The 22,412-nt window shown below is 40.2% G+C and overlaps 1 protein-coding gene across 2 annotated transcripts in view; it reads right to left on the reverse strand.

Annotated features, from left to right (window-relative positions):
* Window positions 1–18,086: 18,086 nt before the first annotated feature.
* LOC135698738 (exportin-6-A-like) overlaps window positions 18,087–22,412 on the reverse strand; it is a 35,380-nt gene continuing 31,054 nt past the window's right edge. For both annotated transcript variants that reach the window (XM_065218840.1, XM_065218839.1), the window contains exons 4-5: window positions 19,418–21,277; window positions 18,087–19,350 (exon numbers count right to left, since the gene is read on the reverse strand). In XM_065218840.1, coding sequence (XP_065074912.1) covers window positions 19,270–19,350; window positions 19,418–21,277 — 1,941 coding nt within the window. In that variant the 3' untranslated portion in view covers window positions 18,087–19,269. The remainder of the gene's footprint in view (window positions 19,351–19,417; window positions 21,278–22,412) is intronic.

Consider the following 22,412-nt stretch of genomic DNA (forward strand, 5'->3'; position numbering starts at 1 on the left):
AGCCTTAGTAGGAATGAAGTCATATGCGAGACATGCTAACTACGGTCTTCTCTCGAAGGACTGAAAGCTGAGCATTATGGCTTACTAAACTAACTTATGCAGTGCGGTTCTGCATGGGATGCTCTCGTTAATCTTCAGCGATGGATGGTAACGAAGGCCGGCGCCGGTGGTGTAGTGGTAAGCATGACCGCGTTCTCACCCCAATGGGTCTGGGTTCAATCCCAGACACAAAAATCTCTAGTCACGTCTTCCTTCGAAGGGAAGTAAAGCCGTTGGTCCCGGCCCATGTCTGTTGAATGGGTGCGATATCCTACGCAGGTGTGTGGAAGCTGCCTTCCTCCTGCAAATTTGATTGCCGTCAATGGATGGCAATCGATGTCCGTCGGTGATTGCGGACGGAACAGAGACCGGCGTAAAATAAAGGAAAGAAAGATGGTAACGAACGGTAGACTGCCTTTTAGTGCCTATTGAGCAGATGATGATGAAGCACGGGGTTGTGTGTCTTCTATTCTGGTAATAAATCTGTGGTTGAACAAATCGAAACATTTCACTGGGTCTTCCAAATTATATAGAGATCACAAATATCTCTAGTGTATTAATAATGTCAGGAGATTATAAAATTAATTAAACTGTATTTTCAGTGACCTAGCTTAATGGAATGCCTCTTATGTTTTAAAATATTGACAAGCATTAATAGTTTAACCCTCCCATAGAGGTGACACATGTTCTGTTTTAGCTGTAAAAATCCGATTCTTATCCGATTTCGATGAAACTATTGGCAAATTAAAGCTATTTTTATCTATTGATCCCAAGTACATCTATGTATAAGTGTACCTCATTCTAGTCGAAATTCTTCTTTTTCTTCTTTCTTTTATTTAACATCGGTCTCTGTTCCGCAATCTAGTGCCAGTCACCGACGGACATCGATTGCCATCCATTGATGGCAATCGAATGTGCAGGAAGGCAGCTTCCACACCTGCGTAGGATATCACACCCATTCAACACACATGCGCCGGGACCAACGGCTTTACTTCCCTTCCGAAGGAAGACGTGACCAGAGATTTTTATGCCTCAGAAAAATCCCACCGACCTCGGTTGGGATTGAACCCAGACCCATTGGGATGAGAAAACAGTCACGCTTACCACTACACCACCGCACAGTGGTGCCAAGCAGAGGTGGCAACAGTACATTTTTTGAAAAACCATCGTCCAGAGCGAAACAAAACAGCCAGCACACGGGCGGCCGTTTATAACTACATTCCAAGCGAACAGCGGAGATAGAGAATAAATAAAATCTCGCAGCCTGATTTTTCCAAACAGTTTATTGTAATGAAATTTTAGCTGCAGGCTTGCGTGTGACAGTAAATTACCAACTCCCTTATTTACGCATAATTTTAACATCAATGCTTATGAGTGGTCAGTCTTCATTCTTATCTTTTAATTCCATGCAATAAACATCAAATAAATGCAGTAATTAGCCAGAAATCAGCAAAATTCTACACGACATAAATTTATGTCGCGCGCGCCGCCGGTCTTGTCTGCTTCTTTGTGCGAAAATGTTCTGTCGCTGGCAGAAAACAGTTTAGAAATGTCATGACATTTTTGCCGCTTGCCAGTTTGCTTTGTGTGTCGTCACAATGGTTATCGCAAAAAGTATCAAATGTTTAGGAAAAAATGTTAAACTCCAGGACTCGTGCCACCACTTACGCTGAAATTGTTGTTAAAGGTACAAGGTGTTTTCTGAGAAGTTTCTCGGGTTACAACACTCCTTCTTATGGTAAAAGAAAATTAAAAATTAATCCACCTAAAAGTGAGATGCAAAATTTAGCTTTTAGTATAATGAGATACACAATAATTAGGTACGGCGAAGCTGTAGAGAACATTACTGTAAACAACTTTGCGCAAGACTATAACTTTCTAGCTCTTATAGCTGCTGAGATATAAAAGTTTTTTTTTGTGGGGACATCGTTAAAATCAATTTTGTATCTGTAACAATTTCTACAATATTTCTACATGTTTGGCATGTTGCACAAAGCTGTTAGAAATATCAAATTACATATCTTTTCAGAAGACTGCAGATTGCTATCATTAATATTTGAAAAGTTATTTACATTTTTTTTAGTTGAAAATTACCCAACTTCCAATAACTTCTAAACGGACAAGAACGAGCAGGCCATTCTTTGAGCAATTGAAAGTACAAGAAAATTCAATAGTATGATGAAGAAACCAGATCGCCCCCACGTGACCCTATACCGAAATACTTACATTGAAACTTGTCACTTTTCAGAATTTGAAATAGCGATTTTGTGAAACCACGAGACCGTTGTCGAGTAGGTGCGAAAAGAGGCATACAAATGAATAACCAAGCAACCTGGGTTATTTCCAGTGATTAACCATATCTCGGGAACCAATTGACTAATTTCAAAAAATAATCAATAGCGTTCTGTGGGACTTTAGTACATTCAACTTTCACTCGTTATGGGCTGAACCCATAGCCAATTTAGTTCATAAATGACGTTTGACTTCGATTTAGGTGCGCTACAACCCAACTAAATAGAGCCCAATTGTCGTAACAACTTGTTGCGCCGCACCACACATCCAACTGTAGCGATGGTACGTACCTTAAGATCTTATTACATTGTCCGCTTTAACGTACCCCACTATATGTGCGTCACTGGGACAAAACGCCAGACAGACAGACAGACAGGGACAGACCAAAATAAAAAACCGTAATGAAGGAGAATGTGCCAAATGTATTCATTTAAATTTGATAGAATTCCAACTTATTGCTAGTGATAATTAATATAAATTTGCTTACCCAATTTAAAATAAGTGAATATAATGCATATTGTAATATAAGTAAAATAAAACTAATAGCAACCGGTGAACACTCGTGTTTATTTCAGTTACCGTGGGTACGTAATTTGTGATTAGCCCCGGTCCCTTTCAAATTGTATAATTATTTATGTACGGTCCTTAGATTTGAAATGACGTTTCACATTCATCTACACTGAGATTAGTAATCAAACGAATTTTATAGAAATATCGTATGATTTTTTGCGACTAGATTTTATGTTGAAATTCATACGACCGAACTATGAAGAACTGTCAGTTTTTTGTTAATCAGCCATCGTATGATTTTTCATGCATATAAGTATGAATCTCAATATAAACGAACGATAGCTACACACTTAGAAAAATTCATGTAAATTTAGGTGCTCTGAGACTGACATATACGAGCGTCAATTTTGACATTAAATTGAGTTATACTAGACACGAAATTCAGCTCAATCAAACGTACTTTTCGTCGAGTAACGAACTTTTCAGTCTCGGAGCATTTAATTTTACATAACATGTTTGTTTACGTCTCATCCTTTATGTCAAAGATGGATTCCGTCACGTGTAAAATTAGGTATTTTTAAGTGTGTATCATTGGATATTACGAACAATTTCATTTGTCATTTCGTATGAAACTCATAAAGGATATGAATGAAAAATATAGTTTGAGTTGATTAATTACTATATTAGTGATGGTGACCACTAGTACTTGAGTGATTTGCTTAGTTTAACGGCTTTCTAAGTCTTAATCTTATTCTAACGACAACGATTTAATCTGCCCGACATTTCGGCCATGGACATGCACTAAAGGGTGTCCACGATGAAATTGCCACACTATGAAATTGCTCTAACTTTTTAACCGTTGGGTAGAATTTAATGAAAATTTGGGTGGATTTAGTTCATAGTGCATTATTTACATCCTGCAAGTTTTAAAGTCCTGTGATCAAAACTCGCGGAAATGGAGTCGAAAGAACAGCTCGTGCGTGATAAAATCTTGCGCATTCATCACGAGAACAAGGATCTCTCGCATCGTTCCATCGCTAAAACGTTGGGAATCGCGAATTCCACGGTGTCGCGAGTGATTAAGCGGTTCGAGGAACGGTTGACCACCGATCGGAAGCCCAGAAGTGAAGGAAAAAGTATTCCGTATAACACCAAAAATCACAACCGCGTAGTTGGGGCCTTCAACCGAAATCCGAACGCCTCCGTTAGGGATGTGGCTAAGAAGCTGCACCTAAGCCGAAGTTTTGTCCAGAAGGCCAAAACTAAGGCTGGGCTTCGAACGTTCAAGGTACAAAAGGCCCCTAATCGCGACGAGAAGCAGAACAAGTCCGCCAAAACCCGTGCCAGGAAGTTGTACCTCAACATGCTGACGAAAGTTGAATGCTGCATCATGGACGACGAAACATATGTGAAGGCCGACTTCAAACAGTTCCCAGGCAACCTGTTCTTCACGGCCAAGGATAAGTTCAGCTTTCCGGGGCATATCCGCACTCAGCAGATGTCCAAATTTGCAAAGAAATTCCTGGTTTGGCAAGCCATCTGCACGTGCGGGAAGCGGAGTGCACCTTTCGTGACCCAGGACACGATGAACGGACAGGTGTACATAAAAGAGTGCCTCCAGAAGGGGCTGCTTCCTCTCCTGAAGGCCCACAACGTCCCAACAATCTTCTGGCCGGATTTGGCCTCATGCCACTACTCCAAGGACGCGCTGAAGTGGTATGCGGACAATAAGGTCAAGTTCGTGCCGAAAATGTTCAACCCTCCCAACACTCCGGAGCTCCGCCCCATCGAGAAGTACTGGGCGATTATGAAGCAGCACCTTCTTAAACGACCTAAGGTAGTGAAGACAGTCGAGGAACTGAAGAAAGTATGGGTTTACATGCAAAAAACGGTTGATTCACAGGTTGTGCAGAATCTTATGGCCGGGGTTAAGGCCAAGGTGCGGGCATTTGCGTATGGACTGTAAATAAAATACGAGTAAAATGGTAAAATGAAGTTTAATAGTTATTTCTCAATCCCTGAAAATTTGATGGCAATCGGATGAAAACTCGAATTTTGCGAATCAATTTTGTGTGTGGCAATTTCATCGTGGACACCCTTTAAAACCTATGACCGAAGCGTCGGGTAGATTAAATCGTTGTCGTTAGAATGAGAGTGAGATTAAGACTGAGAAAGCCGTTAAACCAACCGGTGAACACTCGTGTTTATTTCAGTTACCATGGAGACGTAATTTGTGATGAACCCCGGTCCCTTTCAAATTGTATCATTATTTATGTACGATCCATATATTTGAAATGACGTTTCACATTCATCTAGTGATGGCCAATTTTCATTCGAATTATCGATTAATCGATTAACGAACCGAAAAGTAAACTATTTATAATCGGTTAGATCATGCCGATATAAGCATTAACATCTCCACAGGATCATCACCGATCGTTTCAAACATGTGCTGCACTCTCATTGGTGGAAAAATGGCAGCCCAGCGAACCAAAAATAATCGATTAGTTGTTAATCGAGTAATTAAAAAATGGGACATCTCTGATTTTGGTGTGATTGTTTTGATAAAAATGAGCGCAAAATTTCAACTCTTCCGAGGGGGCAGCAAAACCATAAAATTACCTTGAATACGGGGGGTTCTCATTGGATGAAAGGGACCTTGAAAGAAGACACTAAAATAGAAAGTTTTTCTTCCGACGGTTTCATCTTAGTATTCATCTTTGGTTAAACCAAGCAATTATTTATTATATTTATTATATTGGTTCTGATGCAATCAGTGTGGGTTTTAGATTGGCAGGTACAACTGCGGAAACTGGGGGAAGTTCCTCGGAACTCTCCAAATTTGTCGTTGCATTAATCTTCGTCTCAGTCGGGGATGTTACTCGATCAGCCGCTGCAGCTACTCTGTCTGTTGAGGCAGCTGGTGTTGACTGGTGAATCTGTTGAACCCCCGGAAACGTTCACTGTGATGGCTCGCAGTAATTGTACTCTTGTCCGATTCCTGTTCAAAAAATTTTACTGTTGTATTAAATTATCAAAACAAAACGTGATGTTGAAATCGATAAAGCAGAAGCAGCTGCAGCAGCAGCAGCAGCTTGCTTAGGCTGTGAACCATTTGCCGAGTTAAATTTAACTCGTGGTTAAAAGTGACATTTCGAAAGTTATTTTCTATGTTCGAAAATCCCTGTGCTGTCGATCGACCGGTTTTCGAGCCACGGTTGTCAAAATTTAACTTCTTGTCTGTCAGAAATAACCATGCTCGGATAGCAGGGTTAACCGATAACTTTCCATCTGTCAAATTTTAACTAAAAGTTAAAAAATTCGCCAAATGGTTCAGAGCCTTAACTGTCTACAAATGTAAATAAAGTTGTAAACTACAATGAAACAATACGAATTAAATTTACTTACAGGTTTACGGAGCCTTGCGCCACGCCTTGAAGCTGGATCCACCATCTTGTGTTTTGTTGTTGTTTTGATTTGCACTGTCTACATAAATTTCATACGATCATCGTATGATTTTTTGCCGTAAGCTGAACCAAAATAATTCATACGACGGGTTTATGAAATTTTTATGTTTTTGATTCAGGCTTGTATTTGCATGCGTTCATACGATGTAGTTTATGAAATTTGTTGGGATAATTATCTCAGTGTAGTGATGCCCGATTTTCATTCGAATAATCGATTAACGAACCGAAAAGTAAAATATTTGTAATCGGTTATATAATCATTAACTTCTCCAAATGATAATCACCGATCGTTTCAAACATGAAATCAATTACAGCACAAACAAATAATGTTTAATGCAAAAAATTCATATTCAACGTAAGAAAAACACGCAGCAAAAATAAGTCCGTCAGATTTCAAGCGGGAGTCCCGTCCTAGGTCCCGTCGAGGTCCCGTTCACATTTCCTCCTATCTGATCTAGGCTCCATCCGTTTATTAGATGCTATTAGATATAAAAAGCAACTCTAGATAGAGCTGGAATTAGGGCGCAACAGCTTTTGTAAACAATGACTTCTTTCGATAATTTCTAGACAGTTAAGGCTCGCCAACGCAAATCAACAGCACCATCTGGTAGAGGAAGTTGACGGTTATGTTGGTTTGCGTGGGCATGCCTTGAGTTCATAGAAATCGTCAATAGAAGCCATTGTTCACAAAATTCCAGCTCTATCTAGAACTGACAGCGGAGTTTGAGTTTTAGTTGGAAAGTCAATAGCCAACCAAAAACAAAAAACCATCCAACTTTGCCCGGTGGTGGCTGTTACTAATGCTGCTACTACACCAACCATTCCATCGTCTAGCATAGAATATTGCAGGATCGACTTTGCAAAATCCACCCGCAAGGTCCGTATCTCGGAACGGTAATATTGTACACACTCCCGGGTTATCTCAGATTTTGAAAAACAAAACAAAAGCAAGAGCTGTCAGAAAACCGGGTTGCCAAACAAGGCAATATTCAACAAGCAAACAAACGTCAGATCGATGACTTCTCGGCACTGCCGGCGCAGCTGTGGCACACGTGAGGCACACTGAGAAAAAGTTAGCCCAAAATAAGTGTGTAGAGTGACCACCCCTTGAAACTAAACCACAAAACACATTTAAAACAGTGATCCCATCACCGATCGAACAACTAAACACAAAAGGAGGTGTCCTGGATTTTTCAACGTTATCATTTGAAATGCAACGTTCAGAATATCGCAAATTTGTCTCTTTCGTTGCAATTTTTTTTCCTTGATTTGTTTTCCGTCGATGTTGTTTTCCATGAGCACCAATGCTACCGACGTGCCAGGAAGGCAGCTCCCACACCTGGACCCACCTATCGACCCATCAACTCATGAACCGGGGACCAACGGCTTTACTTCCCTTCCGAAGGAAGGCGTGATCAGAGATGTTATGCCCTGGGGGGGACGTACTGTCAAATCAGCCTACTGATCATACTTGTATGAAACTGGTTCCAAACGTAAACAAACGCTGTAGGTTTATTATGGCTTGTTTACCATTGAAACCAGTTATGCGAAGTAGGCGACGATTGTTGTTGATCAGTTTTCATGTTGTTTGAATAGCCTTGACTAGTGTTCATTTCGTCTTTCATTGTCAAATGAACTTACTTGCGCAATCGATCCAAAATCACGCAGTTTTTCTGACTTTTGTTGATTGTTCACTCGGTTATTTAAACGCATGTTCATAGATCTGTGCACGTGGATGTAAAATTTATCATTGTCGGGTGGTTTGTTTACCCATCAATAAGGGTACTTTTGGAATCGGAGTGACGTCTAGAGACCGGAAATCGATGACCGGCGCCATTTTGAAATCCAAGATGACGACTTCTGATTCCAGAAAAAAGTGTGAAATACTACAACGATTTATCAATATGGGATTTTTGGAATCGGGGTGACGTCTGAAGATCGAAAATCGATATGCGACACAATTTTAAAATCCAAGATGACGGCTTCCATTTTAAAAAAGATGATGACGTCTAGAGGCTGAAAATCGATATCCGACGCCAATTTGAAATCCAAGATGACGGCTTCCGATAACAGAAAAAGTGGGAAATACTGTCAAATACCCACCAATATGGGTATTTTTGGAATCGGGATGACATGTATAGTCCTGAAATCAATTATCGTCGCCATATTAAAATCTAAGATGGCAGCTTCCTTTTTCAGAAAAAGTGGGAAATACTATCAAATAGCCATCAATAGGGTACTGTTTTAATCGGGGTGACGTCTAGAGGTTTAAAATCGTTATCCGCCGACAATTTTGAAATCCAATATGGCGATTTCCGATATCAGAAAAAGGGGAAAATACTGATGCCGACCCTGGGTATTTTTGAAATCGGGTGACATCTAGAGATTGGAAATAGATGTGCGACGCCATTTTGAAATCCTAGATTGTGACTTCCGGTTCAAACAAATGTGGGAAATACTGTCAAATACACATCAATATGGCATTTTTGGGATTGGAATGAAATCTAGAGACTGAAAATTGATCTCCGACGCCAAATACCCATTAATAATGGTATTTAAGTAATCGGCATGTCATCTAGAGGCCGGAAATGGATGTCTGACGCCATTTTGAAATCCATGATGGCGGCTTCCGATTTTAAAAAAATAGGAAATACTTTTAAATACCCATCAATATGGGTAGTTTTTTAATCGGGGTGACTAGAGATTGGAAATAGATATGCGACGCCATTTTGAAATCCTACATGGCGGCTTCCAGATTTAGAAAAAGTGGGAAATACTAACAAATACCCATCAATATGGGTATTTTTGGAATCGGGATGTCGTTTAGAGAATGAAAGTCGATGTCCGACGCCATTTTTAAATTCTTGAAATTTTGAAAAAATGGAAAATTCTATCAAATATCCATACATACAGTTTTCAATCAGGGTAATGTCTAGAAGCTGGAAATCACCCAACAAACATTGAATGTTGAATGAGAGCTTATTCAGGCAAAAACAAACTTCTTCAGCTAAAAAATAACTTATTCAGCTGTTGATCAACTCAAATTGTTTGTTGGGCAATATCCGATGCTATTGTGAAAACCAACATGTCGGCTTCCGATTTGAGAAAAAGTGTCAAATACCTTAAAATAAGGGAATTTTCAGAACTAAAATATGGAAAATTTTCAGGACGTGGATGCCGAAAATCGATGTCAGACGCCATATTTAAAACCAAGATGGTGACTTCTGCACGGAACCAAATTTTGTTCATTTAAGTTAAACATATATATGTTTATTAAATAAAAATATGAATAGTTCAAAGTAAATTAAAAACATGTTTTCAACAAAAATATGTATGTTTAAATTAAATTCAAAAGCATGTTTATTTCAACAATACATGATCTGGGTAATCAATTTTTAGCGTGTCCTTTTTTCCTTCTTGTTTACATTCGGCAAACTTAACCGAAAACGGCCTGCAAGCGGCGTAACCAAAGTAGAGGGTCCGGAAACCAACGCAAGCAAGTGTTCCAAGCTCGACAAAACCGGTGGAACATCACAATATTAACGTCAATCCGTCGTTTCTGATGCCGATCCCCATATCATCCTCACCCCCCACCCGACGTCGAAAGAAAAACAGATCATTTCCGAACACTAAACTTAGAAAGAGGTCGGTATGAGGACCAGCGTCAGAAACGAAAAATGACGCTAATATCACAAAGTTTCACCAGTTTTACTGAACTGGATCGGATCGGACACCCACCCCGACGGCCCCCCGGATCCAAACATCCACAGACTTTCCATAATCGCAGAAATTTCTATTTATTTGCTATCCATTTTATTTTGATTTATTCAGCATTCAAATGCTGAAATAATTTCAAAATATGTTTGTTTATTTTAAACATGAAATCATGTTTCAAATAAACATATTAATTTTTGATGGCATATAGTTTTCAAATAAATCAAAAATATTCACGTTTATTTTCAACACGCATATTTTTAAAATAAACGTGACATTATTTTTGTTTTAAACATTATTATCAATGAATTCAAACATAGAATACGTTTAAAATCAACCTAGTTTATGTTTGTGGCCAGAACAAACTGAGTTTACGTTTAAATTTACCTCAAATATGTTTGTTTCGACGGTAAATTTTTCTGCGTGTGGTTTCAGAAAAAGTGGAAAATACTGTCAAATACCCATCAATGCGGGTATTTTCAAAACTCCAGCAATGTCTAGAGTCCAGAAACCAAGGTTTGACGCCATGTTAAAAGCTAAATAAGATGCCGACTTTTGTTCAAAAATAGTGTGAAATACTGTCAAATATCCATCAATGTGGGTACTTTAGAAATCGGAGTGACATCAAGATGGCGGCTTCCGATTTTAGGAGAAGTGTCAAATACCCTACAAATGGCGTCGAATATCGATTTTTTACATTTTTTTCTAAGCCCTATGGCCGGCATATTAGATTCCAAAATGGCATCAGACATCGATTTTCGGCACCTTCACGTCGTCCCCGTTCCAGAAATACCCATATTGTAGGGTATTTGAGACTTTTCCTTATCCCGGTGGCCGCCATCTTGAATTCGTTAATTTAATTTGCGTTTTATATAAAATAACATTTTATTACTACATAGTCCACATGACATCCCTATCGGCAACCGATATTGTGTGGATACTATCTGGATACTATTGGCGTTGACGAGAGCTCTGTAACTCTTTACTCCTCTGGAGAAATCTCATATGTAACTGTCAGTCTATGTGTGAAACATGGCGGACTTTTTTTTTATTCTCTCACTCAAACGCAAAACCCCATAAGGAACTGTCAAAATGTGTGTGAAGAAACGTCACTTCGGGACTGGTGTCAAGGCGAATATATCGATGCCTGACGACGCAACGCGTCACAAGTCGAATGATCCACGAATTGAAGTGAAAGTGGAAAAAACGAAGGAAGCAGATTTCGAGTCATTCATTGCGTCAATTGAAACAAGTCTTTGCTTCAAATGAAATGAACTGATGCACTTGACGAACGAAACAAGCGATAGTCAAGTCAGGTTTGATAGGAGGAATGTTCATCGTGACTCGGTAACAAGGAACACAATGACTTACACGAAAATGATATTGCTCGAAATGAAGCGATTCTGCGGAGAGTTCATTTTCTTTTCTTTGTTTTGAAAATGCAGAACTCTGCAAAGATTGAAGCCAAACCTGCTTATGGTTTGGTGAGTTGAGGTGAGAGGTAACCACGCTCACCACTACACCACCGGCGCCACTAATATTGAGTTCTTTGTGTAGTATACAATTCTAAGTATTTTGCAAAGACATCGTCCAACTGTTTCATGAAGAGCGAACGTTGGGTAAAAAGTACCTACTTAAAATAAAGTATTCATGTAGAAAATATTCTCAAAAAGTTTGCTTATTTTGTAACGTTTAATTCATTTGAATGAATTTAAACAAGCAATATATTTGAATATATTTTTAAGATATCCACGAAACTTGTAACAATAATATCTGTTGGGGGATTTAGGTTCGTTGGTTGAGCTGAATACTCCGTTTGCCTTTCCGTGCTCCAAATATACACCTTGTAGCCACCTCATGTATCTTAGATCCTACGTTTTGTGTTTGTCCAGAATCGGAGAATCGTACTATTTGTCCTTCCAATTCCAATCCTTTTCCGAATATCCTAGGTATCCTTTTGCTCCTCTTGTTTCTATCGGTTGGCTAACTAAATTCACTGTGTTCGTTATCTGTCTATCATACCAAGGAATTCATGTACTGTCTCTTCGTGTTCTATTCGTGTTGAGTGTTCATTTAGGTACTAAGAGCAACCGTACCAGTCGTTGCCATTTGCGGCACTATTTTACTATCGCACAGCGTTTCCATTTTGGCTTAATCACTCCTCTCCACACCGGTCGTTGCTATCAGAGTCATAATATAAATTACCGTTTTCCACACCGGCAAAACAAACTTTTGACCTTTATTCAAAATAGCAACCGTCTGATGCGTTGCTACCGGGTTCCTGAATTTACGAACTCACTTATTCCCAAGCTGCGGATTGTTATTTCCCCCACCTGAATAGCAACCCCCGGTACGCAAGTAGCGTTATGTGCCTTATTTACTCATTGGTACGGTTGCTCTAATAGTGTAAGTATTTAGTGAGTGTCTTCTATATGTGGTGAATGTATAGAGATTGCTAAAGTATGATTGTGTCAGTGATTTGTTTTCATCGGGAAAATTTTCTGCTATGAAGTTTTTTTTCCCGATGAAAACATTTTGCGTATACGTATACGTGACGTAGTGGGCGTACGATAAACGTCAGCAATCTCTATAACAGTTCTGTATCAACCAGTGTTGTAAATTCAATTTTAAATAATTCAACTATCGCTTAATACTAAAACATCCAACAATATCAATAAATAAGCTATAAATTTGGATATTCACAACAAGGTCACGTGCTGACATGACAACAATATCGATGAGATTTTGAGGAAAATCTCTATCATCGTTTTCTCATCCGATGATAGTGACGAAGTATCTCTGTAAAAGTTGCTTAAGATCTTTCATTGAAAATTACATTTGCCTAATTTTTCAGTTTAACTTTCTCCCTCTAGAAAAGTGGCCCCATGCTGTCAGTAGTGGTGAGATTATAACTGACAGATCGATTCGTAAAGCATAAAAGAATTCCATCAATCTTATCCTTAAATGCGAATTATGATTACCGTTTGGTGAAAGTGTTAGAATGCGAGCCAATGACCGTGCTATACACACTTAGAAATAACTAATTTTAAACGCGGCGGAATCCATCTTTGACATAAAGGATCAGACCTCGGATCAGACGTAAACTATTAAGTCATGTAAAATGAATTGCTCCAAGTCTGAAAAGTTCGTTAAAAAAAAGTATGTGTGATTGAGTTGAAATGCGCGTCTGTTATGACTCAAAAATTGACGCTCATTCAAATTAATTATCCACATATTGGAAACATTTTGGAGATTCTTAAGCTTCGAAAAAAAATTACCCCCATTCTAGTTCGAACCCCACCGACGCCTTTGCAATCTGCTCTTGTCAACGCTCGCGTCTTCACCCCCTAAAGAAGATATCTAGCTACGCCAATGACCATTTAATATCTTTTGATTTTGCACGTTAGTTTGCAGTGATTCGGGTTTTTTTTCAGATTCGGAGGGCTCAATCGCGTTAGCTTTACGGAGCCAATATTTCGTGGTTTGTAGATTAACAAGAATAACTTCATGAAGAGCTTTGAGTGCGTTGGTTTATTTACTTTAAATTCCGTTATAATTGCTTATCTTTTGACAGATACGCGTATTTCGTCTACTACTTGCAGACTTCATCAGTGCCAAGTACTCAACACCGCTGAAGAGGTGACTAAAAAACAGCAGGTATCCACTGCCATGTCACAATTTACCTAACCAGGTACATAAATTTAGCCTCCAACAGGTAGATACATGCTACGATGTGTGGTTTTAAAGTCTCGAGTATCCGTTTCCTTATCTCTATTAAGCAATGATGATGGATTATGTTTAAATATTTCTAAACATTCTGCTACGTCTAGTTTCCAAGATGAAGATACACTCCACAGGATATTAATGTTATCCTTTGTCAAATTGTGCCCCTTTGTAAAGATATGTTCTGCAACCTTGGATTTAAATTCATAATGAAGTCCTTTATCCATCCCTTTACTTTTACCTCTGCGATGTGTTCCTTAAACTTTGTTTCCAAAGTCCTTTTCGTCTGACCAATGTAGATTTTATTACAATCTAGACAAAAGATTATGTAGACTCCGGCTTTCCCTAAGACATTTATTGAATCTTTTGGTGATCCTAACTCAGCTGATTTGTCCTGCTGCTGAATACTAATTCTAGTCCAAAACTTCTAAATCAATGGTTTGATAATGTTTTTGTCGAAATTCACCGCTACCCGTTTTAAACCCTCAGTTACTGGTGTAAGAGTTGTCGAAATACGCCTAAAATGATCCCTTGTTCTTTTATCGATTATTGCTTGAATTGTTTTTTTTTCTTGATACCCATTAAGTCTAGCGATTTCAAAAATGTGAGCTATTTCCTTTGATTTGTCTGTATCGCTAAGAGGAAGAGTTTGCATCCTTTGAACCATGTGGTGAAAAGCGGCCATTTTGTGTTGATGGGAATGGTTTGAAGCAAGGTGACTATATATAGGTGTTCTAATGTGTCAAATTCATGATTCAGCCATGTTGGATTTTTGTATGGGACAGCGACCGAGTTTGTTTACAATTTGCTCTAAAACCGCACTTTTCCCCCCGCGACCTCCTCGCCTATATAGTGACAAAGCTGTATCACCATCTATATACCCACCATGGTTTGAAGTGCTTGGTATTACCAACAATCAATACGAAACTAACGATTTTAAATTGGCTCACTACTTGACTAGCCTATTGGTCCCAAGCAAATCGATTAACGTATCCCATTCTAGTCGAAATTCTAGTACTACGCAATGTTTGTTTTGATTCGCTATGAAAGTTTGACAGGATAAAATGAGGGGTGATTGGTTTTTCCTTTGTTTCGAGGGGTGAATCGATTAGCTTGGGACCGAAGAGAGTACCAGAGCTGAGCCAAAAAGTTGAGCACATTTCTTCGGGACCTTCTAGTCTTAGAGTTACCTCTATGGTATTACTCTCTTTGTATTTTTTGGTTTCCTATAGATTTCTAAATTGAACGAAGACGTTTCCCCGAGGGCGCCCCGACACATCTAACTCTCAATTCTAGATGCTCGAAAAATCTCACACTAGCGAATCAATCTTCTTTCATTTCTCGTATCTACTTACATCGTGCATCATCTTTTTGCAGGAAAGCTTCAGAATCGTCATCAATCCTCTTTCTATCGACTCAGCGTACATGCAACTAGCTTCAGCAAACCACAATCTTTCCTGCATCGTAGATAGAGTCGTCCCCCTCGCGTTTCCCTGATGATGAGAAGATCTAAGAAGGGGAGTTTGCCGTCTCTCTCTTCTTCGTGAGTAAATTTGATGTCCTTGTGGACGTTGCTTATGGCCTCCAAAGTTTTTGATAAATCTTCCCTTTTGAAAATGCTAAAAATGTCATCCACGTACCTATACCAACACTTGGGCAACAAATTCCTATCCCCCAGAGTATTTTCTAGGTTAGCCATAAACAATGCACATAAAAATGGAGAAAGCGGATTGCCCATAGGAGCACCTTTGGTTTGTTTATAAAAAAATTCTTCTGAAAATGAAATAATTTTCCTCCATACAAAGACGAGTAAGCTTGAGATATTACCGAACTTTGTTTTTCCAAGTAGAATCCTCACGTTGCTTCAGAAGCCAGTCCTCTAAAAGGCTGATGACTTTCTTTACTGGTACTCTCGGAAAAAGTGCTGTGACATCAAATGAAACCATGACTTCATCTTCCCGAATTTCTCTTGATGCCTGAAGTTGATTTGCGAATTCCTGTGTGCTGTTAACTGAGCGAGTGGTTAAGGGTTTAGGCACAGACAAACAGACGTAGCTCTTCATTGTGTATCTTCGTTCATGCATTTAACGGTTGATTTGAATATTATCAGTTCCGCGAACTACTCGCCGCAGCGCTGGCATCGGATCACTTTGACGTTTCTATACATTCTATAGAACTTTTATGCAATATTGTTTACGAGTTAGCGAGCAAGCTTGTTTTCCGCGAAAAGCCAGAGAGATGTCGTTACTGAGGTTATATGTTTAGAGATACTATGTTTTCAAGAACAAGTTTTTCAAAGAGTTACGTCTGTTTGTCTGTGGTTTAGGCATACTTTGAAATTCCTTAACTAGCCATTTGGCAAGCTTATGAGTGGGGGATCCTTCAGCCGAGATAATCTCCCTCATTTCGTTTCCTGGTTTGTGAATCTTTGGTAAAGCTTTGATCCTAGGTAGAATAGAGTTTCAAACTTTCAATTGATTCGTAGTGTTGCCAATAAACGCCTTGCACTCTTTCAACGTTTTATCCACATGTTTAACCATAGATGAGAGAGGGTCAATCCTCAACTGTCTGTATGGGTCATTAGTATTTTTTTTTCCGTCATCCGATTGTCATAGTCCTCTTTGTCCAAAATCACTACTGCATTACCTTTGTCCGCTTTTGTATATAATACCGGCTTTGTTTTTAGTTCTTTGAGAATTCGAGTTTCCTCTTTTTCGGTTTTACTAAGTGAATGACCCTTTCCGTTTTGTATTGTCTATGAAATAATATTCCTGGCAGTCTCGTGTAATTGAATAGGAAGTGTGTGAATGATTGCAATCTCCATGTCAACGATGTCCTCTTCCACGTCAGGTTTTGAGGAGATCGCATATCCTAATTCCTTGTTGAGAAGTGTCAATTGTTCTTCAGAGAACTGCTGCGTCGAGCGATTTACCACAAAACCTTCGACGGATTGTACCACAGCTGTGTTAACTGAACTGTTTGATTTCTGGTCTCTCTGCTGTGTTGTGTAATTCAAATAGTATTGTAGTGACCTCAGTTTGTTGTTATGTAACTTTCTTTTCCTTTTTTCCTCGCAGTCCTCCAATACTTTTACTTTAGTCAAAAACAGTGGAAATTCAATTATGAATTATTTGGCCAATTTCAAATGCAGGAAATAACAGTCCAACGACTTTGTTTCCAACTTTGAGTAGAGACTGTGAATGCTCGCTTTTATAAATTCTGACTCCATCTTACGAGCTACTTTTAAGGGAGTTGGTGTCTTAACCCTCATCTTATGACTGATAGGTGTTAGATTAAATTTTCGGCATTTCTTAAGAAACGCTATGTCTTTCCTTAAACAACTTCATACTGCGTCTAGTGGAGTGGACTGATTACACGCGGTTTACTCGAGGTTAAAAAGGGTAACATTTAGGAGGTAAGGATCAAGGGAGGAGCATGGAAATGGAGTATCATTGTCTCATCATAGAGTTGTCGCCAGCTCTATAACATTGTGCATTGTAATCAGGGTTCGCGATTGGTGTTCGATCAACGTCGATGGTGGGCGATGATGAGACTCATCGAGACTAGGGGACAAAACAAACACAAACTAATAAGAAGAAAAACAACTCAAAGGAATTAAATTCTTAAACTATAACACATAAATCGACAGCCTATAGCAGATATAGCAAGTTCCCTTGGGTCACAAGGCGCTCTCTGGCGGCGTCATTATCCGCACATTGCCAAACTGCACATTCGATGTCATCGTAACCGTTTCCAAACAATGATGCATGTTGAAAATTAATAGATCGATGAATTAATATTGCGAAAACATTAATTAAGTAATAATGCTCGAAAGAAATTGATTGATTGAAAGCAACTCGGAACTTTCCCAAAATTGGTAAAAATTTCTTCTTTATTTGAAAACCGAAGAGTGGCATGCGACTGAATAAAAACTACGAAGAAAAACATAGTTCGCGACGTCCGGAATTTAGTGAAACTCCTCACGCACATAATCGATTCCGCATGCAACAACTATCATCAAGGTAAAAGGCAGCGACATCACGAGTAACGCGATCGAAATGAACAACATCGCATCCATGCAACTCCACACACGGACGAGTGACTTCAATACGCACTACTTCAGACAAGCGACGAACCCACCAACCACCGATCGCCACTCAGCACCACGTGTTTGGGCGCTGTTATGCTTCACACTTTCGCGCCAACCTCGTGAGTTACGCTCTCTCTCTCTCTCATTCTCTTCCTCTCTGAGTAGCACACGCAAAGCGTCTAAATCATGGAGACGCACGGTAGTTTTTAATAATGTGAATAGGAAATTTCGGACAAATGAAGCAGCAGCAATTCGATCGATTACATATTAATGCATTTCCTTTCTTCTTATTGCTAGATCCTATCAATTTCCTGGAAATTATCTTCATGGAAAATATTTGTAGAATATATCTATAATTTAACACTCTATATCAGGCATATTTTTTTTTTATCTGTTTGTTGTTTTTGTTTATAGGAAACCATATTTGTAATACTACTTCCCTACTTTGTTTGCCTGCGATAGATTTTTGTTTGGACTAAGAGAAGCCTAAATTAAACAGTGAAAAATAAACAGAACCGAGTTTTCTAAGGATAAAATCGTGATTATCATAAATAAACATGTGCACAGATTTCAAAAGGGACTAAACGAAAAGAAGTTGAATAGATTTAAAAACGAAACACAACATAAATCTGATTGAATATAGAGCGAAAAATTGTATTTTTTTAAAACTAATCCTTCTGAATATCACATGTTACAACTTGATTATAAAATAAAATCCTGATAATGATATCATCTATTTACGACTTAGATTTCAATAGGAGAATTAGCACGGTTCGAACTGATCCTGTAACTTTCTTTCTTGTTTCTTCTTCTTACAGCATAAGCACTCTCTAGAGCAAGTTTCACCTGATCATAAAAGCAAATATCAACTTAAAAGAAACATAAATACAAGTGGTTTTCTGTGTTTTCTTAAAAACAAATAAGAAAACGCTGATCCTTTTCCTTTCCTCCACAATTCGAGTCGAATCTCAGTGTGTAAACTTATTCGCTACGCGCACACGAGTAGAAGAGCAAAATGTTCACTATATCTGATTCACGTACGTACGATTGGAAATTTAATTTTTTACGATTTTTTTTTTATCCATTATGCGCTTCTTATCTTATCTCAATTGTGTATTTTGTTGTTTGTTTAATTTCCTTAAATTGCGATTATTATTAGTAGTAAAAAAAAAGTATGGAATTTTCGTGAATTTCAGTTCTGCCCCACGCGTTTCGCTCTCTCCGGGCAACTCAGCCGAAACGCAAGCTGGTTCTCTCTCACCATAATGGCCGTTGGTTTGTGGGAGTGAATGAGATAGAGAGTTAGTTGGGAACGGGAAATTTATAAGTATGTTATGTTATCCGATGGCGGCGTTCGAGTTCGCTTCGATTGTGCGGTGTTGTGATGATGTGACGAGTTATATATGATTACGATGACGGGGATGGCATTCGCGATTAAGCCACGGTGCCATTCACTTGGCAGCATTTGGTGTCCTGAATCAGTTGGTTCATACGATGGGCAAAGGTTGGGTAGTCCTGCGAGAAAAGAAGACGTGAAATTGTATTAGTTGAGATTGTCATCAAGCTTCAAAATGCACCTTACCGTAGCCAAGCAGACTTCCTCGACCTGTTGCGAAACGGCCGGAAAGCCAATTCCGGTGAACGTCTCGTGTAGCCGCTTCATGTCTACCTCTCCCATGCTGTACAGCACCGCCAGGAACAGGTCGTAGTGTAAAATGCCCTCCGGCGCCACCAGCGCCTTGATGATGGCAGCCTCAAACGACTGCAGTAGATTTTCGCGGAAAAAATCCCTCAGATAGAGCTTCCATCGGTCGTTCAACGCTTGCAGCGTTTGTAGCGTGGCACGTGTTACGTGAGGATCGTTCGAACATACGATCGCCTGACCGTATGCGTTCATGATGGCCGCAAACTGCTCCGGATGTTCCAGAACCGACTGCGGCTGCTGGATTAAACCCGTAGAACTCGGAGCAAACTGCTTCAGTACACTTGACTTGTAGAAATACTGCCACCGATGGAGCAGTATTCCATTGAACAGCTGATACAACGATAAGCTAACATCCGCGTGGCCACTTAGTTCACCTTTTCCGCTGTACTCGGAAGAGAACACCATCGGGAGTACGTGCTCGATCGAAAAGTTCAGGATGTCCGGCAGAAGGGAAACATTACCCGGCTGTTCTACGATTAGAAGGAACATTTTGAGCAGAATATCCAGCGAACGGAAACGCTGCGAAGTGATCTGTTCCGTTTTGGTCTTGCCCAGGAAGAGCAGAATGATATTCTTCAGGAACACTTGCCCCAACTGAACCTGCAGGGTTCGGAGAATTCCCATGCAAAATTCGAAGATTTTCTCGATCAGCGCGCAGTTCTTGCTGCTGGCTGCACTGTAGATGGCTAGGGTTTTCTCTATCACAGGCCTGTAGGCGGCCGCTAGCATCTGTTTGACGGAACTGCTCTGCTCCTGGTAGTATTCCAGCAGATCTCGCAACGTGCTAAGTACAATTGTTGCCACCGACACGATCTTCTCCTCCTGACCATAGTCCAACGAAGGATTGCTACTGCTAAAGGTATGGCCCAAGTCTAACCTAATCAAATCACCGGCAATAAATGCAATATATTCCTGTAGAAGTGCAGCACGACCTTCGAAGTTTTGCTCCCCAGCACTACAGCCCGCCCACGGTAGTACGAAGCAATTACAGATGGATAGTCTCACCGTCAAAGCCACCGGGCGCTCCAGGTGCCGTAGGTCACTGTGCACCAGTGGTTTTATCAACTGTACGAGATACTTTGGTCGCAAATTGGCACTGACACTGACCAATAGCTGACCCGCTGCAGTGGTCAACGTCTTCAGCTGGTCCCTCTTGATCTTCTGCGGAGGCGACAGGAACCTCGGAATGCATCCGACGAAATGCATCATTTCTGCATCCCCAAATGGAATGTGCGTCACGACCAGGAGGCTTCGTAACGTGATCAAGGTCTGCCCGATCACGTCCACCAGCTCCCCGGCCAAGGGTTGCATGTGTACAAAGAAATACTCCAACGGATCACCCGAAGCGCTAGACACCATCTCGACCAGCTTGACCAGATCTTCGATCAGCCGCCCCAGCGAGGCGCTGACCTTTTCGGAACGTTCATGCAGCAGGGGACTAACCCGGGCGATTATTTGGCACAGCGAAATGAAATCACGGAACTTGCACCGCAATCCGGACCGAGCTTCCTCGTCCTGTAGCAGAGCGGCGGTGGCGGCAGCCGGACGTGATGCGACGTAGCTGGAACCGTTCAGCAGCATACCGCCAACCGTGGACAGGACCTGACCGTACGGTCCGCTGGCGTCGGAGGCAAACTCGGAGAAAGCCATATCGTACACCCGGATCGGCTCGATTTCCGCGATCTGCGCTATCGTGTCGATGCACTGGTTGAAGAAGTGCTGCAGCTCGGTTTCGTTCTGGAAGGAAGCAAAGGAAAGGTAATGAATTTCACAGACATTTACTTTCTTAAGTTCTCGCTAATTCCTTCTAGAAGTTTCTTTCTTTTCTCGCCTCATACTCGTAGGGTAAACGCTCCTATAGTTGCGGTACGTTAAAAGCGTTAGGTTCCTATAGTTGTGTATTGAGTCTCCATGCACAACTATAGGAACCTAATGCTTCTAACGTACCGCAACTATAGGGGTGTTTCCCCTACTGACTTCTAGAAGCTTCTTTTGCTAACTGTCTTATAGGTAGAAGTTTCTTTGTTCAACCTTATACTCGTACCGACTGTGCATAAATAGTACAGACTCCCAAATTTCCTTTTAAATAAACCAATTCATTGAAATTTTCGTAATCCTAGGTTAAAACCACTGTTGTGTTCGTAGATATAACACACTTAATTGTTTTAAAAAAAACATTCATCCACATTCAGAAACAGGCTTGCAATCAATTCCTTCCGAAATTGTTTTAACCTAGGACCGTCCCACGTTTAGAATGCCCATTTAATTTAAATACCTAATGCATTTAATTTCCATCGTTTGCATCAACCTGGCATCAACCATTCAGTGGGATGTGAACGTCAAAACAAAGCATGCACATTTTCATTGACAGCTTTAATACATACATACATGCATCAAGGCGAAAATGAACAACCGGTAAGCATTTCTAATGTCGTTTTCGTTTTTGCGGTGTAGCTACACCGGTGCTACACTGCCGAACACCGAAAAAATTTAGGGTGTAGCTATCGGTTGCACCTTTGTTTACAAACAAATGATGATGAACTGTCAATGACTCGCACTTATTGCTACACCGGTGTAGTGTAGTAAAAACGAAAACGACAAAAGCGTGTACCGCACGATTTCGGTGATGATTACCGACGCTGCTGACGGAAGTTCCAGAGAATTTCGACGGCTTTTTCTTGAGTTTTCGACAAAAGATGCTGCCAGTGGGAGATCGAGGAAGTTTCAACGGATGTTTCTTGCCTTCTCGGCGGAAGAGGTTCTGTTTGATTGCTGAGACGATTCTAGATGCTGCCAACCAAGGTTCTAGGAAATTTCAATGGCGATTTCTTGCGTTCTTGGCAGACGCGGTTCCACACGATTTCGGTGGCGA

Source organism: Ochlerotatus camptorhynchus, unplaced genomic scaffold (genome assembly GCF_037179485.1).
Source record: "Ochlerotatus camptorhynchus isolate MF236.1 unplaced genomic scaffold, CSIRO-AGI_Acam_v1.1 ptg000094l, whole genome shotgun sequence".
NCBI lineage: Eukaryota > Metazoa > Arthropoda > Insecta > Diptera > Culicidae > Ochlerotatus > Ochlerotatus camptorhynchus.